General features: G+C 46.3%; 1 protein-coding gene across 1 annotated transcript in view; it reads right to left on the reverse strand.

Annotated features, from left to right (window-relative positions):
- Window positions 1-20,726, reverse strand: part of LOC138967423 (sorting nexin-30-like) — a 26,285-nt gene continuing 5,559 nt past the window's right edge. Inside the window, exons 4-11 of the mRNA XM_070339972.1 lie at window positions 19,967-20,128; window positions 12,761-12,956; window positions 11,702-11,832; window positions 10,978-11,046; window positions 7,880-7,966; window positions 6,777-6,881; window positions 4,409-4,561; window positions 1-3,398 (exon numbers count right to left, since the gene is read on the reverse strand). Coding sequence (XP_070196073.1) covers window positions 3,210-3,398; window positions 4,409-4,561; window positions 6,777-6,881; window positions 7,880-7,966; window positions 10,978-11,046; window positions 11,702-11,832; window positions 12,761-12,956; window positions 19,967-20,128 — 1,092 coding nt within the window. The 3' untranslated portion in view covers window positions 1-3,209. The remainder of the gene's footprint in view (window positions 3,399-4,408; window positions 4,562-6,776; window positions 6,882-7,879; window positions 7,967-10,977; window positions 11,047-11,701; window positions 11,833-12,760; window positions 12,957-19,966; window positions 20,129-20,726) is intronic.

A 20,726-nucleotide genomic window follows, 5' to 3' on the forward strand; every position in this document is an offset into this window, starting at 1 on the left:
AAACAATACTGTTTTGCACACTGTCAAAACATCCAGGCATGGGAATTGAAAAAAGTAAAAAAGGCTGAAAATGTGAAAGTAATATCAAAGTCAACAGTGCGATGCGATGCGCCTTGCCTCACCAGGGGGGTCCGAGGACATGCTCGCCTGGAAAAAAATTACTCCAAAGAACCCAAATTGTGCAATTTGGTGTCATCTGAGCTCCAAGTTTGCCATTAAATTCAGTTTTCAGAGCCATTTTTGCCTCCCCCATTTATTTTTTCGGCGGACACTTTTGCTTTTTCGGCGGAACAAACAAAAAATTCAGCAGAAATTTGCCTTTCGGCGGACAATTCCCATGCCTCAACATCATCTAACAACCTGTGTTGGATTACTTTCAGTCCCATAAAAGTAATACACAAACTGCTGAGATATGAAATCTACCACAAGGTACATTCCTTCAGGCGAAAGCAATCACGAGCAACATGACAGATATGGCCAGGTCTCCACATGGGGAAAAAGGCATCCCTCCATTTAGACACATACTAAAATCAACAGCCTGCTTGCTTCAAGTGCAGAGTGGGAATTTTTTCTTGAATCCATTTTGCAACTTGACATAGGACTCGCTAGCGGGGCCCGGTAGCTCGGTTGGTAGAGCACTGGACTTGTGATCGAAAGGTCGCAGGTTCGAATTCGGGCCGGGACGGACACGGGTCAACTTTATGTGCAGACCCAGAAACGGAAGCCATGTCCCACCCCCGTGTCATCACAATGGCACGTAAAAGACCTTGGTCATTCTGCCATAAGTGCAGGTGGCTGAATACACCTAAACACGCAGACACCTGGGTAGCGCGACTCCGTTGCTGCTAGCTTTCCACTGGGAGGAAGCGACCCGAATTTCCCAGCGATGGGACAATAAAGTAATGAAAATGAAAATGAAAAATGAAAATAATTCAACCTGAAAATGCCACTGACTGTGCACGGAAAGTAGCTTGGCCAACGTCAATGAATGTTGGTATGTGTTCAAGTTGAATGATGCTTTTATCCTGTGTACAAGCCTGTCCCCATCTGTGGCTGTTTGCCTTGATCAGACCTGTTTACCCACACTTTGACTTTGGTGTACTTTTCACCCAGATTCAGCATATTTTCAAAATATTGAGAGTATTTTGCAACTCATGAGCTATTGCTTCAAGGGCAGCAACAACATTGTTCGTTTATAGAAGTAGAACTTTTAGGCGTTACTGCTTTTCGCTTCAACATTTTCATCAACGTGCTGGACTCGACGACAACAAAGGCGGCAGATAAAATCTCGTCATATCACGTCTCACGTGATTACATTGACCAATCGTCAAAGCTGGATTTTATCCACTGGACTATCGCGAGAACAGGTTTGGCTACCTACTTTCGATTTATTTTTCTTCTTCTTCCATTTAGTGATCAGGATCAAACTTGATTTTTGTTTACGATCGTCGTATTTTTTCTTTCCAAATGTATTGGTCGTATCCTTGGCAACTTTGAGTACAAAATACGGCGAAATCGTATGGGTAAACAGGTCTGCTTGATGGAATAAATACTGAAGAAGGATAGTATCTTCAGTTTTAAAACCAACACTGACGGGCGCTGTGGCGGGGTGGTAAGACGTCGGCCTCTTAATCGGAAGGTCGAGGGTTTGAATCCCGGGCGCGGCCGCCTGGTGTGTTAAGTGTGGAGATTTCTTCGATCTCCCAGGTCAACTTATGTGCAGACCTGCTAGTGGCTTATCCCCCTTCGTGTGTACACGCAAGCACAAGACCAAGTGCGCACGGAAAAGATCCTGTAATCCATATCAGAGTTCGGTGGGTTATAGAAACACGAAAATACCCAGCATGCTTCCTCCAAAAGCGGCGTATGGCTGCCTTAATGGCGGGGTAAAAACGGTCATACACGTAAAATTCCACTCGTGCAAAAACATGTGTACGTGGGAGTTTCAGCCCACGAACGCAGAAGAAGAAGAAGAAGCCAACACTGTTCAACACAGCCCAACCAGGCCAATATTCTCTCTCTGTCTTGTCTGTATGCCCTGCAGCTCAATAACACTTGAATATGATTAAGAATCTTTCTCACAACTCTGAAAAAAAGCTGAAAGATCTGCCCTCTGCATTCCAATCAGACTTTAAACCTGAATCAAATGAGCAATAAATGTACCAGTGATTTTTTTGATTTTTTTTTTTTACACAGAATCACTAGGGAAAAACCCAGAGAAACAAAAAAATAAAACAAAAATGTAGAAAAAAAGTTAAAGGAGTCATCAGTAATGCTATCTACATTACTCATCAAAAACTTTGTCTGAAAAGCTTCCGATGGGCTTCATATTTTCTCCAGCATTCTAATTTTACACTACCAATCCTGAATTGGTTAACAAGTTTAAATACTTTTTTTGTGTGCATTTTTAAGATTCATACTATGAATATAGTGTACAATTAACACAGATTTAAAACAAAACAGAAAAAATAAATACACTTTCTATGTTTAAATAACAAATAACAAAAAAAGTAATTGCTATTGTTTAGAACACTGAGTATTCAGTATGATCATACTCGTAACTGAGCCCAACAAAAATGATGTCAAATAATAGTGGGAAAGAGCTATACTTCATTAGCCTTCAATTTATTGAGTGAGCGATAACACTTCCACATGTTTTGGTGAGAAGTATATGGTTCCAAATGGAAAATGCACACCGAGTCTTAACCCAACAACAAAACACATGAAGAGGTAGAGCAAGACAGGTTACAGAAAGCACTTCTTTTGAGACTTTTAAATTATATCTTATGTTCAGACCATTAAACTCAGAAAGCACAGTCTCAAGATACTCCACAAACTATGTATAGTTAAGTAAGAACATGCATTTTGATCAGAAATAACAGTGATCTTAAGTCAAGACTGCCATAATTTCTGCCTTTCTGAAAACAGAAAAAGGTGGTTTTTCACAAAGAAATTTGAGAGGCATTACATGATGACTTCCTCTCATATCACGCACCGAAACAAAAACAAATTCCACTCCTTAAAACAAATCTGTCAAAAGATACCAAAAATTGTAAAGGTCAGTTGTTAACTTCTTTGCCTCTAACTTACAACAAAAATATAATAACATAATCTTCTCACTATACCCACTGATTTCATATCCACCATTCATCAAAATAAATAAATAAATAAAATTAAACATGACACAGAAACAGTTGTTGAGACAAATCTCATGAAACTGTGGCCGTGTTGTTGGCATTATCAGACTCTACTCCGGAACTAGTGTTGTCGGTACCAGAAGAGTTACCGGCGGCGGTGTTGGTGTCATCTGCTGGCGGTTGATCTATGGATGCTAGTGCTGATGGATCATTGTCTTTCTTCTGGATAGCGCGGATAGCATCTTCCCATACTAAGAGACACTGCAAAACAGAAGAGAAACCAGTCATCATTACAGTTACTCTGAAAGAATTAAAAAACTAAAAAAAACTACTGAGGCTTGCCTTTATCGATACCTTTCCTATCACCTGTATTTATGACATGAATAAACAACTGTTAATTATATTGAACAATAAGAATGACTTGGCTTCACTGATAATTTGTTCAAATAGTGATTGCTTTCTTCTTCTTCTTCTCGATCGCTCAGACAGGGACTCCGCAACTTCTGATGAAGTTTGCAGTACAGCGAAGATTCTGCAGGGTGCCGAAGATCTTCTCCTGAACTGGCCATGTTTCTGCTAATAGTTTCTGGTGGATTGGACAGTGTTGGAGGAGGTGTTCCACTGTCATGTCTGCGATGCCACAGTGGTATACAGGCGTGTCCCCAATGTGGAATTTTGAGAACATGTGCTGCCTGAGTCTACAGTGGCCGGTTCTCAGGCGCACAATGATGACCTGGTAGTGATTGCTTTGACAATGAAGTACTGAGAGAGGCTCAGACTGACAGATGATGAAACTGATATGACTGACCATTTTCAAATCCTCGTGCCCACCACTTCCCTAATCCCACAACTAAAGTATATTTTGTATTTTCTATTCTTCATACCAAGTTTATGTTGTTAACACTATTTGACAGTGCCTCACAAATCATAAGGATGACATCCAACCCCATATAACTTTTTTTTCTCTTCTGTGACAGCTTTTTGTGAACACAAATGATTCAGTGGAACAAGACCTCCCAAAATCTGAGAAATTCAGTCTTAAAAAAGAGGTAAAATCTGAGAAATTCAGTCTTAAAAAAGAGGTAAAATCTGAGAAATTCAGTCTTAAAAAAGAGGTAAAATCTGAGAAATTCAGTCTTAAAAAAGAGGTAAAATCTGAGAAATTCAGTCTTAAAAAAGAGGTAAAATCTGAACAAGAAATGTCTTAAAAGGGGGGAGTTCCTAAATTGGGGGGGGGGGGGGGTCTTAAAAGGGGGTTTCACTGTACTCACCTTCTCATAATAGCGTATCTGCCGGTCTGCCAGAGCCATGAGGATTTCCTTCACATCACGCTGCTTGGTTTTGTGCCACCGCTCCATGTCGGCCTTCAGGTTGGCATTGGCAACCACCGTTCTGTCGTTCAACACCTCCATTTGTCTCGTCAACTGAAACAGCATTGGTGGGATACAAATTTGGTACATGTATACCTGTAGGTCAATCCCATCCTTGACGCATAATAATAATAACTGGACATTTTTAAGTGCCTAACCTATGGCTCTGGGCCCTTTACAAAAGAACATATACAGAATAGAACATATAAATGTACACCCTACATAAAACAATTACCCATACGGACAAAAATCACCACAGGTACTGTTCACACAATATTCATATATGCTATACACACTATATATACACACATATATATGCAGGAGTTCAGAAAGGTACTGAGGGGCACTTCCTGAAAAGACCGTCCTTGAAACACAGACAAGCGACTTTGTACTTGATACGCTGTTCCACCGGCAGCCAGTGGAGTGTGTATAGCAGGGGAGTGACATGCTGTGTTTTCTTTGACCTAAAGATGATGTGGGCTGCAGCATTTTGAACAGTTTGGAGAGGTTGGATACCAAAATAAACTAATTATGGGAACAGTATTTCCAGACACAGCCCCTCAAGTAAGGTCTGTAGAACACACAGACACATACACACACTAGCACACAAATACACATTCCCAAAACCAAATGTATATATGATTAACACAAACACAGGTTTCATGATCAAACACCAAAGAGAAGGTTGGATACCAAAATATGTAGCATATGTAGCAAAAAATAGCGCATAACTGAAAGCACTATGCGCCTTAAGCACGTTGTCTTAGTGTGTACATACAGGCAAATCCAGCTAACTCACAAACGGTTAAGTCAAAAATTCGCTTAGCACACAAAGAAATTCTGGTCCGGAATTATCCCTCTTTATCTATGTGTACAAAGTACCCTGAGCTCGAAATGGGATTTCTCTTACGTAAGTCGAAAGACGGATAGCACACAACAGAAAGTCAGTCCCAAAGACAAAGTTTACTCTATATTTACTACAGCAACTCGAAACACGAAACTTGGCGTCACACTAGCGCATTGTGTAACCTTATTCCCTTCTTCTCTACACGGACGCCACACCGACTGGTCAGTCGGCACGCAATAAAGTATGAACTGAAGTTAGGAGGGGGCGAGGAGTAAGGAGGGGGCGAGGAGTAAGGAGAATTATCCAACTCCAAGAAAAAGGTGGGGAAGTGGTGACAAGGCAGTGAACGCACTCACCATGCACTGACATCATACGAAAGCAGCCACACAAACACAGCACAGAGGCAGAGGCAGGTGTGCAGATGCTTTGTGAGAATAAGCGTTGAAAACCAGTTTGAATTTAAAAAAAAAACAGCAGATAGAGCCGCATGTCATAATCATTCTTCTTGTCTGGCTTTATTGACTGCATGCCGATCTTGTGGCAGTGACTTTTCACTCTTCAGTCGGACTGTACACAAATCGCTCTCACTCTCCCTCACTGACTACCCTAAGCCCTGACAACTGATCCTTGGAAATTGTTTGGAAGAGTACACCTCTCTATTTCTCTCCAATGCTCTTCCTGCTGACTTCAGTGACACCGGACACCCCACTGAGTTTAGCCAGCTACCCCCCCCCCCCCCCCCTCTCTCTCTCTCTCTCCCCCCAGCCATGTACTGTTTGGTGCTGTGGCCAGAGAGGTGTCACCGGCTAATTGAGGCCAGCTGCACTGTTCACTCAGAGCAAAACTAGTTGACTGTGTCTAACTTTTGACAAAGCAACACAACTGAAGGGTTCACAGATTAGGTAACCGACTCACTGGTCAAGGCTGCAGGGAAACAAGAGTATCTTGTCAATGAAAGAGGTTACACACAGATACGCGATGCTGAGAACGGTGGCCGATTTTTCACTCTCTTTCTCGGAGGGCCTTCATCATTGCAGGGACTGCTGTAAAGAAATGCTTGCTCAGAAACTAACTCTTTTTGCATTGAAACATGCACCAGAACTGGTGGACACCATCGACAATGTCAAACATGAAATCGAAGCAGTTTGCTTGAGGAAACGGTCGTCAGCAACTCAAACTTCTCTGTTTTCTTTTTTTAAGAAAATCTGAGGTGACTTTCTTTGTGGCCCCGCCCCCTCCCTCTGTAAGAACCCCCCTCCATAAGGACCGATTTTTGTCAACATTTTCAAGGTCGCTAGAGAGGGGTTCCACTGTACTATGACCAAGTCGAAATTTCGGATAGGACACAATAACAATTCGGTCCCTTCAATTTCGTCTTATCCGGATTTTCCTGTAACTCTTTTGTTCTTTTAACAAACTTACATCGACGATCATCTGGTCGAGCTTCTCCTCCTTCTGATGTTTGACATCTTCAGGATCCTTGCCAAGAAAGGCACCAATAGAGTAGGTCTGGTCCGAGATCTTTACCTGAAAATGAGAAAGATCAATCAAATTCCATCTTTTTCAAATATAAATATTAACACCCGAGAGAAATACTTATGAGTTTTGTTATCTGTTTCTTGTTGCTTGCTTTATTTCTGTCAAAAACATGTAATTTTCTCGGTATTTTTCCGAATGGTACTTTCTGTTAAGCCTCAAATAAATTTGGCAAAGTTAATTTTGCAAAGTCTACTTTACAAAGCTGGTTGCACAAAGCTTGGCACTGAATTTTCAGTAGAAAGACTTAGCAAAGTATTCACGATGTCAACTTCAGGCTCAATGAGCGCTTCTGGGGTAATAACGCGAGACAACTCCTGTGATCTTGCCACGAGGTGGCGCCAGTTACCAGCCGAAAGAAAGAAGGGGCATAACATCACCAGAACCGACCATTGTTTGTTTACCGTATAAAATGCACGACTTACACACGAACTGTTACCAAACCGATGTGCTATTTGGGACCAATGCAAGTGTTTTTTTCCTTTCTCGTGTGATCTTGCCGCGAGGTGGCGCCAGGTACCAGCCGAAAGAAAGAGGGGGCATAACCTCACCAGAACCGCCCATTAAGGACTGCTTTAAACAGACAATACCTATCACCATGTCACACTCAAAGCCTTGAGACTTGCTGTTATAAAAGAAGAAACTCTAGGCCTTTCGGCCATATGCAACATGAAGAAAAGAACTAAGAAAGGTTAGTTTATGGAATGCTTAATTTTAGACAAAATGAAGAATTTGCAAAGTATGTCGGCCTCATGGTCTTTTTTGTGTGAAGACATACGAATAATTACCAGATGAATATAAAAACTTACCTGAGTAGACGCTGAATCTATAATTTCATGCATCATAAACCACGGGAATAAGCACGCCTTCGGCATAAAAACAAAGTACATGCAAACGCAATTTGTCCTGAAAACTATACATGCACTCTCTCTTTCTCAAAAGAAGGTAATAAACAGAAATGTTAGATCTCCTTTTTCTCCAATACCTACATTTTCCTTTTCATCTTTTCTCTTGTTCAGCTCATCCACCACCATGTCATACTCCATCTGTATTGCATCGCGCCTCCGTAATACTGCCTGTGATGGACGCAAACACATTCTTGTAGTTATTCAGAATTATCCACAGAAAACACAAGAAATATATAAACACATGTAGTTAAACAAACAGAGAACACAATAGTAACCAGGTTTGGTGGTAATCTTGAACTTTAGTGTGTTGAATTCATAACTCAGAATTCAGTGGCATTCTTTACTTATTTTTGCTACAAGTCCCTGTAAACAAGCCAAAGAACATTTGTCGTGAAATTAATTGACAGATTGAACTCCAAACTTAAGCATAATTAAGAAATTTGGTTGTTTGATGGACGAAAATGACGCCAAAAAGCTTACGTTTTCAACCAAGGGACTTCATTTATATGACAGAGTTACGTCCTCTGTCGCAATGCACGGATAACTCCGTCTTTGACGCATGTAAACGAAATGCAATCGTACACAAAGGTACAGTTCACGCCGTGACTTGAAAGGGATCTAAAATGACTTGTTTTACTTACAAGTGCAGGTTCTGCAAATTTGGAGGCTTAGATGACTCTGAATTCTGAGCTATGAATTTAACACACTAAAGTTCAAGATTACCGGTTTGGTACATTCTTAATCAATATTTTGACGTCTTGCCTTCTCCAGGATGGTAAAAAGTAAGGAATGACGGCACGTGATTGTCATGATGGATATTACGTCACTGTTTCTTTCACGTTCTCTGCTGGCTGTCTGTCTCTTCCCTCCCTCTCTCTCACACACACACCTCTCTCTCTCGCCCCCCTCTCCCTCTCTCTCACACACACACCTCTCTCTCTCGCCCCTCTCTCTCTCACACACACACACCTCTCTCTCTCTCCCCCCTCTCTCTCTCACACACACACCTCTCTCTCTCGCCCCTCTCTCTCTCACACACACACCTCTCTCTCTCTCACACACACACCTCTCTCTCTCGCCCCCCTCTCTCTCTCACGCACACACACACCTCTCGCCCCTCTCTCTCTCCCCTCTCTCTCTCACACACACACACCTCTCTCTCTCGCCCCTCTCTCTCTCTCTCACACACCTCTCTCTCTCTTTCCCCTCTCTCTCTCTCTCTCACACACACACACCTCTCTCTTTCGCCCCCTCTCTCTCAAACACACACCTCTCTCTCTCGCCCCCCCTCTCTCTCACACACACACCTCTCTATCTCGCCTCCCTCTCTCTCACACACACACCTCTCTCTCTCGCCCCTCTCTCTCTCTCTCGTCCCTCTCTCTCTCTCTCTCACACACACCTCTCTCTCTCTCACCCCCCTCTCTCTCTCGCCCCTCTCTCTCTCTCTCACACACACCTCTCTCTCTCTCCCCTCTCTCTCTCTCTCACACACACACCTCTCTCTCTCGCCCCTCTCTCTCTCTCTCACACACACACCTCTCTCTCTCGCCCCTCTCCCTCTCTCTCACACACACACCTCTCTCTCTCGCCCCTCTCTCTCACGCACACACCTCTCTCTCTCGCCCCCCTCTCTCTCTCACACACACCTCTCTCTCTCGCCCCCCTCTCTCTCTCACACACACCTCTCTCTCTCTCACACACACACCTCTCTCTCTCGCCCCTCTCTCTCACACACACACCTCTCTCTCTCACCCCCCTCTCTCTCTCTCACACACACACCTCTCTCTCGCCCCCCTCTCTCTCTCTCTCACACACACACACCTCGCTCTCGCCCCTCTCTCTCTCTCACACACACACACCTCTCTCTCTCGCCCCTCTCTCTCTCTCTCACACACACACCTCTCTCTCTCTCGCCCCTCTCTCTCTCTCTCTCACACACACACTTCTCTCTCTCGCCCCTCTCTCTCTCACACACACACACCTCTCTCTCTCGCCCCTCTCTCTCTCTCTCACACACACCTCTCTCTCTCGCCCCTCTCTCTCTCTCACACACACACCTCTCTCTCTCACACACACACACCTCTCTCTCTCGCCCCTCTCTCTCTCTCTCACACACACACACCTCTCTCTCTCGCCCCTCTCTCTCTCTCACACACACACCTCTCTCTCTCGCCCCCCTCTCTCTCACACACACACACCTCTCTCTCTCGCCCCTCTCTCTCTCACACACACCTCTCTCTCTCGCCCCTCTCTCTCTCACACACACACCTCTCTCTCTCGCCCCCCTCTCTCTCTCACATACACACACCTCTCTCTCTCGCCTCCCTCTCTCTCTCTCACACACACACCTCTCTCTCGCCCCCCTCTCTCTCTCTCACACACACACACCTCTCTCTCTCGCCCCCCTCTCTCTCACACACACACACACCTCTCTCTCTCTCGCCCCTCTCTCTCTCTCTCACACACACCTCTCTCTCGCCCCCCTCTCTCTTTCTCTCACACACACACACCTCTCTCTCTCGCCTCTCACTCTCTCTCACACACACACCTCTCTCTCTCTCTCACACACACCTCCCTCTCTCTCACACACACACCTCTCTCTCGCCCCTCCCTCTCTCTCTCTCTAGGTATTTAGAATTATCCACAAAAATCACACGTTTTACAAAAACACATTCATGAAGTTATTCAGAATAATCCACAAAAAATACAACTTAAAGATAATGCTACAGTGTACTTTTCTTTATACCGTCAAACCTGCCCTTGCAACCTCTTCTTGAAAGGGGCCACCTGCCAACAACGACCATCCAAAGGATCCCAGATAAGGATTTTTTCTTCTATATAATTCACCTTTCCATAGCAACCATCTGTCTTCAATGATCACTTTTGGTCAATTCCTTGGTTGGTTGTTTTAGACAGGTTCGACTGTAACAGTGTATGGACATGAAGGTACGTTTAATCCCTCAAAGATACCTCCTTTCCCGTTAAGTAAGAATTTACTTCACCACTTATTTTTTTCAGTCTACATGCCTTTATCAAACATTCTGAGCCTCTCCAGTTTTCCATTCTGTAACATTATCGAAGAGATTTTTTTTACTAAACTATGTCTTTACCAATACATCACTTGCTTAGTTCAAGCGAGTGAAAAATCATAAAGCAATAAAATGTTGAGTGCCTACCTTTATACATTCTGTATACAGGATATACTCTTTCAGGGGTTGTGCTAGATTGTCATCTGTATCGTCAATCTGTAATAAAAAACAAAATGCAACATTTAGAAAAAATAATGCTAACAATAAATAACATTAAGCAATTACGCTTAATAGAGAACTAAAACAGGAACACAACATTGACAAATCATGGAAAAAAATAATAAAGAAAGACTCAAAGCTATTAATATCCTTATAAAAACAAGGAAAATTGCCTCACAGTGTCATGCGGTTTAAAACATAAATAACATCTCAATCACTAACAGTTTAAAATTTCACTAGAAAGATCCACAACCTTCTTTGCAATCACTCACGGATACAGACACCCACATTAACGCACACGCGCACAAGCACACAGGCTCGCCCGCACACACACACATACACTATCTTCCTTTGTATGCTGAAAGAATGGAAGATAAGCAGAAAAACAACCAAGGAAAGAAAAACATAACCAACCATGCAGCACCCAAATTTTCTTTTTAAAAATGTAAAAATAGAATCAAAGAAACCTGATGAGAGTAAAACTACTATACTAATGCAACACACTTTTCACCAATGCAGACACCTACCAAGGTGCACAAAAATGGAGAGGAAAAAAAAGCCACAAACAGACGCTGAAAGGTAACTAACAAGTATTTGCCTTAATAAAAAAAATTTAAAAAAACCCGAAGTTAAACTTAAAGCTGCAACGTACCAAGTCTTTCAGACAATGACAGCACTGGTCTATGGCTTTAGCCATGGAGAGAAGCGCCGCCTTCAAGTCGTCCTCAGAGTTACCCCACAGTACATAGCAAGGACCCCACTCACACAGCTCAGCATGATAATCTGAAAACAAAAGCAAAACATCTTAATTAATAACACAGACATAAATCACTATGCACCAACAAACTCAAGTCTCCAAGGATATGAAATGACAACAACTAAATGACCGATGACACAGTCATCTAAATTATCCCTTTCATTTAACCGCATACTTTTTTTTTATGTCCCCTTCCCATAGTATACGGATATATATAAATCCTTTCTATAGCATATGGATATATACACAAGTGGATGAAATACTACAAGTAGATAACATTGTTCATTGGCTCTATCAACGCCCGTTTTTAACCACTTGCTTCCCTTTATATGATAAACCGTCCATAGATCGTCGATCTCCCGAACTAACTCCTTAGTATGTCATCGAGACTAGAGGATTTTGGGATATCCTTTCATGTGCCTTTCGGCGATTGGTCAATGCATTTCGTATCAATAATGTCGGTCTCGCTTGAAATTATCGCAACTTGATATTGCTTTCCAAACTTATATGAAGTGACCGGGAGCGTAGGGTCAGTTACTGAGCTAGCCCCAAACAGTGAGATGTGGAGAACAGTACACACATACGAACGGAGAGACTCGAAAACTTGAGTCACTGAGTCGTTGCCACGCTCGCGGACTCAAGTGTAATATTTGAAGTTAAAATCTCCCTCGACTAATTGGCTGCCAGTATAACCTACCGGTTGATTTTTAGAACTACCGTTTTTTTCACTGGTAAAACAACAAAACGAGTACTCTGAGTTGTATTCTTACTGGTTCCAATGACCAGCCTACCGGTTTTTTGTGTGGATAGTTTGCATCATAAAAGTTTGTGTACCAGTTTGAAAAAATACTAGCGCCATCACTGAGTTGACGACACGGCGAAAGCGACGACTGGTTTCAAGCCAGGGCCTTGCCCCGAGATAAAACCAAACAGACAAAATGCACATCCACAAACCTGCTTGCTCTCGAAGAACTCTTGTAGCGATGCGGTCCATGACCGCCAGCTTCTCACCGAAGATGTTGATGTACTCGTGCATGAGACCAAACTCTGCCGGCCGGTTCTTCATCATGTAGGAGGCCCCCATGTTGTGGATAGAGTCGGTGACCTGAGAGATGTATCCTTTTCCTTGTTTCTTGTGGGCTTGGAATTCCTGTTCACACATTGACACAAGAGAACCTGTAAAAACTAAAAAAAAATATCAGAGAAAAACAAGTCTGAAATAAGGATGGAGTCTTAAAAGGGTTCGGCTCTACTTCTTCCCGGCGAAGCCGGCTACCCGGCGAAGCGGGTATTCAAATGGGGCAGAGGAGGAGTATGTAATGCAGCCTGGAAAGGCCGTACGTGGCACCCCCGCTGTGCTGACTGGCTTGAGCCACGCCGCGCCCCAGATGGGGAGGGGGGTGGCTCGTCACAGCAGTAAACCCCTGGAGGGGGGAGAGACGGGGTGAGAGACGCAACCGTAAACGGCCGATCCCCACCCGTCCACCTGCTGACGTCCAGTAGCCCCACCGCCCACCCACCCCGAGGGGGGACGGTTGCCGGGCAAGGACAATAGAGGCAAAGACTGAGAAGACAGTCCAACAGCGCCCACCCGATCCCGCCCAGATGGCGGGAAAGGGTGGGCCGCCGTCACAGCCCCCACCCGATCCTGCCCTGAGGGCGGGAAAGGGTGGGCCACTGACACAGCCCCCTGCCCCCATTGAGGCAGAGTGGGAACCAGCCCAGGCTGTGACTTACCGTGCCCCCCCCCCCCCCCCACTCCCCCTTCCAAACGGTAAGGGGGCTGCATGCCCGACTCAGCTGTGCTAAAAGCAAGGAGAGCGGACAGAGACAGGCGGGGAGCAGGCCCCCTCTCCCAACGGAGAGAGTGCTCGTGAACAACCCAGTACTACCAGAGGCAGAAAGGGCTGAACCGAACTGGCCATTTGCACCAGACCACGGTGCGAAGCAGGAACACCCCCCATCCCCCAACACACTGAGAAATACCGGAGGAAATCAGAGTGGTCAGAGGCAGGTAGGGAGCAGGCCCCCCCTCCCGAAAGGAGAGGGTGCTCGCGAACAACCCAGAGCCACCAGGGGCAAAAAAGGGCTGAACCGAACTGGCCATTTGCACCAGACCACGATGCGAAGCCACAGTGGGCGGGCCGATCGTGCCTGAAACAGCTGAGAAATAAACATATATTTCATCGCTAAGTCCCCCGAAAGTGGAAGACACTGACTGGTTCTCCTTAAGAGGAGAGGAGGGCTGGGAAGAAAAAACGAAACCTTATCCGCACGAACAGCTACTACAAAAGCAGTACTACTCGAAGGGTCGACGACCCGCACAGAGGTTTCTAAAAAGGGCAAACAGCCTTATTCACTTCCTGCCTAGCCCTAAGTTACTGCTTGCTATCGGCCATCTTGTAAATGGCCAAAATCGTAGTCCACCAGAAAAGTAAATTTCTGAAGCGGCTGTAAACAAGCAGCTAACAAACAACAATTCAATTCAATAAAAAGGGCAGGTCTCACCAAAAGAAAGGCGAACAGGTAAAGGCCCCCCCCAAGCCCATAACGTCACAAAGACAAGGGCTAGGGAAAGCCAAGTGAGCAGACGAATTCTGCACGTCTGACGTGTGTCGTCGAAAGTCTCGAATGATTATTCCGGATGCCGGCGCTCACGTGGTGCGCGGTGGGTTATGGGTAACCAGGTGGGACAGGGCATAGCAACGGCTATGGCGTCTGTTTTTGGCTTGGTTACCACCCTTGCAAGGGCAGGTAATTTGAGTAGTTTTTTTACATCTAGCATGTGAGATTGAAGTCAATGCATTATTTATGAGAATTGGGGTAAGAATATGTAATTTAATGCAAGTTTTGGACTTTGAAGCTTTATAATCCAAAATTTTAATAATAAATTTTCATTTAATTAATATACTTACCCAACTCACATATAGCAATTAACTCTAGTTCAGTGCTGGTAACGCTGTACGCGTCCCCTTGGTAACAAGGGAGACCACCCTAAAAAAGAGTGATCCATCCCATAATATCAGACCGATGTCCGGTCCAACATCCGTATGCGTGCGCATACGCCGCCATTTGTATCATTCGAACGAAGCCCAACTCACTACTTTTTTAGAACCCAATACCACCACAGCGGGGAGGCGGGAGGGTTTAAACGATGTGAGTTGGGTAAGTATATTAATTAAATGAAAATTTATTATTAAAATTTTGGATTAAATTACATATTATTACCCAACTCACATATAGCAGATTGCTACTATAGGTGGTGGGTACTTACCAAAAACTAGGCATGCAGGACTTGTCCCGCCGCTACCATGGCAGGCAGCGCGGAGCTTCCATCCTGTCTTACGGAAGCGACGTCTCTGAGGTAATAATTGACGAAGATGTCCTCAGAGCGCCAGTACGCAGCTTCCAGTACCTCGGCTAGCTTGCCGGACCGAAGAACTGCCACAGAGGATGCCCAGGCTCTCGCCTCATGGGTTCTAGCCGCGGTGAGAGGCAACACTGCCCTAATATCACCCGACTGCACTTGCCACCAGGCATATGCTCGTTTGATCAGAGTGGAGATCCATTTGGCCAGAGTCACCTTAGCTATATCCTTACACCTAGCCGTGTTTAAAGATATGAAAAGAAGCTTTTGACTTTCTGACCTAACAGGCCGAGTTCGAGACAGATAACATCGGAGAGCTCTCACAGGACAATTTGCAATATCGGGATCTCCAGGAGCCAAAATCTTGCTCAAGGGTGGGATGCGCAAGATTGGAGAAAGCTGGCCAGGTTTCTGGTTTTTCGCGAGAAAGCCGGGAACAAATTTGAGAGAAATGGAACCATCCTTCTCGAACGCAATATCCTTGTCTAAACCCGACAAAGAGTGCACCTCACTACCTCTCCTCGAAGTAGAGAGAAGCGTTAAAAACACAGTCTTACGCGTCAAATCGGCCAAACTGGCTGACAAAAGAGGCTCGAACTCTTCCGAGGCTAAGAAACGTAAGACCAGGAACAAATCCCATGCAGGGAGAAGCGATTTTGAACGAGCTGCTAAAAGGGCAGCCCCCTTAATAACACTAGCGATAACCCCTCCGAGCGAAATTTTGTGGCCTAATTGCGCGAGGGTCGAAGAGATCGCCGACCTCCGGACCCTAATAGAAGAGGGAGAAGCCCCCTGATCAGCCAACCAAGACAGATGGTTGGCTACATGAATAGACCTAGGTGAAAGAGGTTTAACCCCGTTAAGCGCGCACCACCTAGACCAAGAGGCCCAGTGCGATGAGTAAACCGAAGACGTCGATTTTCTATGTGCATGTCCAACGAATCTCAGAGTAGGGGAAGAGGCCCCTGCCCTACGCAAAGCGCTTCGGACAGAATCCACGCGTGAAGGGCCAGGATCTGTGGGTTCTCGTGCTGAACGCCTGACCGAGGCTGCACGAGATCTCCTCTTTTCAGGGCGAGAGGGATCGGGGGCCGAACTGCTAGACGCAGTAGGTCGGGAAACCAGTGCTGGCTTGGCCACAGAGGGGCGACCAGAACCAGCGCTGGTTTCTCTAAGTCCACTTTCCTGAGGACTTTGCCTAAGAGGCAGAACGGAGGGAAAGCATACGCCGGAAGATCTGACCAATCCACTTCCAGAGCATTCACCTTCCAGGCCAGAGGATCCGGGAAGGGGGACACAAAGAGAGGAAGTCTCGCCGAAAACCTCGTCGCAAAGAGATCTATCTTGGGCTTGTCGATCTGCGACCAAAGCCGCTGCAAAGACTGGTGTGTGAGAGTCCATTCTGAATGAACAATCCTGTCCCCTCTGCTCAAAGTGTCTGCAAGGACGTTCAGACTGCCCTTCAAGTACACTGCTGACAACAGAATGTGCTGGGCGTGACACCACTTGAGAATGCGACATGCAATGTCGGAAAGACTGTGAGACCGAGTCCCCCCCTGCTTGTTCACATACGACGCCACAGACATGTTGTCGGTGTGAAGACGTACATGACTGCCCTCCAGGAAAGGCTTGAACGCTAGCAGCGCCAGGGAAACGGCCTCCAACTCCAGTACATTGATATGTAGGGAGGCCTGAGAGCAATCCCAAACTCCCGATTAACCAATCGTCCAGGTATGCTCTGAGACGGATGCCTTCCTGTCTCACAAGAGCGCAAAGTTGCCTGACCACAATCGTGAAAATCCACGGAGCTAAGGACAGGCCGAACGGCAGAGCCCTGAACTGGTAAGCTTTGCCGCCCCAAGGGAAGCGAAGCCACTTCCTGTCCGCGACATGTATGAGGACGTGAAAGTAAGCGTCTGTAAGATCGATCGACGTTGCCCAATCTCCCGGCCGTAAGGCCTCCCGAACCGAAGTTGGAGTTTCCATGGTAAACTTGATTACTCTCAGAAACTTGTTCAAAGGAGAAAGATCTAACACCGGCCTCCACGCCCCCGAGGCTTTCGGCACTACGAAAAGTCTGCCGTAAAACCCCGGGGACCGCGCGTCCAAGACCTCCTCTATAGCTCCCTTGAGCAGCAGAGCCGAGACCTCCTCCTGGACCGCGTTCCGTGCCACCAAATCCTTTGGCGCCCTGCAGGGCGGGATTATCCTGACCAGGGGAGCCTTCTGCCCTGACCAGAGAAGCCGGAACCCCGAACACACTATCCCCGTGACCCACTTGCTGGCCACCAGTTGCAGCCAGGAAGAAAGGGCCCTGGACGGGCCGCCCGCTACAACCAGCGCGGGGGCCACAGGGATGTGTTGTTCGGGGAAGTTTCATTGGGGGTGAGGCTTACGCCCCGACCCCCTGGAACCCCCGAAAGACTGACCCCTCTTAGGGTATGGAGCTCCACGCCCCCTACCCCTGGAGGAGAATGACTGCTTCTGGGCCTTCCCACCACCTGACGAAGACGTCTGAAGCTTAGCAGAAGAAAACGCCTGAGTCTGAGACTTGCCCTGAGGCTTCTGGAAGCCCTGTGAAGCCAGACGCGCGATCGCTACATCCCGCGCGTCCTGCGTCTCTTTCTGGAGTGCATCGAAAGACGCCTGCCCTAAGAGAGACCCCTCAGCAAAAGGGGAGACCTTCAGCCTCTCCACAGTCGCGGTGTCCCGAAATCTGGACCCCGTCAAGAAGGCTGATCTCCTTGAAAGCACTGCGTGAGTATACAGCCGGGCAGACAAGGCAACCTGTTCTCTAGTCACCTTGCCCAGAGTCGCCAGCAGTGTCGAAACATCTGTTGGCGACGCATCGAACCGAAATTCGAAAGGATCAAGAGATGTGGCAATCGATCTCGACAAAGACCTTTGCAGAGACTCCGACAAGGACGTGAGCTCCAGCAAAGACCTTCCAACTTCCTCCAAGGCTGAGAGAGAACCGTCAGTACATGGGACAACTCTATCCCTATTGTACCCATCTTCTCTCAAAGCAGCAAGTTCCGGCGTCACCGGAAGTGCCCCTGACGGCAGAGCAAAAGTGTCAATCAGGCTCACAGGATAAGGGTTGAGCTTGAACTTCGGAACACCGGAAGCTGCTCGAGCCCCAGGTTGAGCCAGCCAAGAGACAACGTCTTCCGGAGCATCGCCGTGCTGAACCAACAACGGCACCGCCGGTTTGCGTTTCCCACACAAGACGTTCGCCATTTCATAGGCAATAGTTGACGATTCCCGGAAGCGGAAGCGAGGCCGTTGCTCCTGTGCACTCCGGAAATCGTCAAAAGTAGACCGAGGTGGGTGAAGCTGAGCCTTGTCCTTCACCACCCCTTCCGGAAAGTATCTGAACGCCGTTTCCGCCGCCAGCGCCACTGCGGCTGACAGCTTCACGGGCAAATTCAGTTGGGAATCCTCTACCACTGAGGCATCCCCGTCTTCCGCCCTACCCTCCGACTCGAGATCAAGCTCGGAGCCAGGAGGCAGAACATCAGACAGTTTATCGTCGGCAGAACCGACCACTTCCTGCCCCCTGGGCGGAAGAGGACTAAAACGGTCCCCGATATTCTCATAAAGAGACGTACGGGGGCGCTCGTCCTTTCGCTGCTCATAAGAACTCTCACGGCCTCCAACGCACGAGAGAGCCCCCTGAGCTCGCACACCGGCAAGCGGTGTAGACATACCTTGTACTGGTGTCACATTCAGGAGAGACACCAACTTGGTACCCCCATCCTGCGAAGCATGGACATCCGCCCGAGTCACAGTCGCCGAAGGCTTAGCGGAAGTCGAGGCCGGAACTGCAGGAGACTGCCGTACCTGTGCTAAGGAGAGAACATCAGAAACACCAGACGGAAGCGCTCGTAATTCCTCCCTAGTGGAAGATAATTCCGACGCAAGTGTCGAAACTTGAGCGCTCAAAGTCAACAATAAAGACGCAACTTCAGTTGGCGCTAACCCAGGGCAGCCATCTGAAGTTGAAGCAGAAGCAGAAGCAGAAGAAGAAGAAGCTTTGCCCGAAACACCACTCTTGCCAGAACGTAAACAAGCCTGACCGGAAGTTAAACTGACGTCTGCTAACACGGGAGATTTAACAGAAGTTGAATCAGAAGAAACAGACGCGGATTTTCCTGCGCCCTTCTCTCTCCTCGAGCTACGTTTAGGAGGCGAATCGTCAGGCACCTGCCTCGAACTCGGCTTCCTTTTCACGCTATCAACAAGCGCAGCCTCCGCCATAGCAAAAATAACTCACGAAAAATTTCAAAGAAAACAATTTCAGAAAAATTTCACAAGTACAAAACGAGCGACGAAAACGTCGCTAAAGTTATAACAAAACGGAAAGATCTCACCACACAGCTAGGTAAAGGTGAACAGAAAGGCGACGACCAAGGGGAGATGCCAAAGCCAAGGACTAAGGCGAAAAACTGCAAACAGCAGGAGCGTACATCAGAAGCGTCCTTCCCAGTTGAACCGCTGAGAGAGAATGATACAAATGGCGGCGTATGCGCACGCATACGGATGTTGGACCGGACATCGGTCTGATATTATGGGATGGATCACTCTTTTTTAGGGTGGTCTCCCTTGTTACCAAGGGGACGCGTACAGCGTTACCAGCACTGAACTAGAGTTAATTGCTATATGTGAGTTGGGTAATAATATGTAATTTAATCTCAATATTAAGACATACACACACACACACACACACACACACACACACACACACACACACACACACACACACACAGTGGTACCAATGTGATAAAACTTACCCAAGCCTTTGCTGTGAGGAACACCTGAACGTTTTTGTCAAAAGAAAGAACCGGGTGGTCTGCAAGGCGGGTGAGAAATTTCTGCAGAGCTTTTTGACGAACTCGCAGGAACTCTTGGCTGAAGCGATCAAGGCGTTTAAGACTATGTTTTTCTGGAAGAGGCTGCAACACAAAGTAAATATATTACTATCATTAGTAAAATCCATGAACTTAAATGTAAAAACCAGCAAAAGTTCTCAATCATCCCTTTACAGACGTCTTCTAAAATCTATTTCTGTCTGAGCTCTATGATAACATAATCACTTGAATCAGCATTTTATTTTTAAGATTTTCCCTCAGCAAGACTCTACAGATGCTAACTTATTTCTTACATCACATTCCGTAGCAAGCACAACAAAGATTTGAATGCTCATGAATGTTAAACTGACATTTTACCCACATTTCTGACTTTTAATCTCATAGTCATACAGCGGTACCTGCGATGAAAGGACACCCTTGGGACCAGCTTAAAGTGTCCCTACATTGCAGGTGGCCTGTCAAGACAGGTACATTTTGGTAGAGATAATAGACAAAGGGACCCCAGAATGTGTCCTTTTAAGGGAGGTGTCCTCTGATCCGAGGGGCCACACATCGCAGGTACCACTGTACCGCAGCAGAGGCAATACAGAACTGAGCTCACAAGAAACTTCTTCATAAACAGTTGAAACAATCTACTATTAGCTATGTTGCTTCTGTTGTGTTACACATGTGTCACAGTTCA

The sequence above is a fragment of the Littorina saxatilis genome, linkage group LG5 (genome assembly GCF_037325665.1).
Source record: "Littorina saxatilis isolate snail1 linkage group LG5, US_GU_Lsax_2.0, whole genome shotgun sequence".
Taxonomy (NCBI): domain Eukaryota; kingdom Metazoa; phylum Mollusca; class Gastropoda; order Littorinimorpha; family Littorinidae; genus Littorina; species Littorina saxatilis.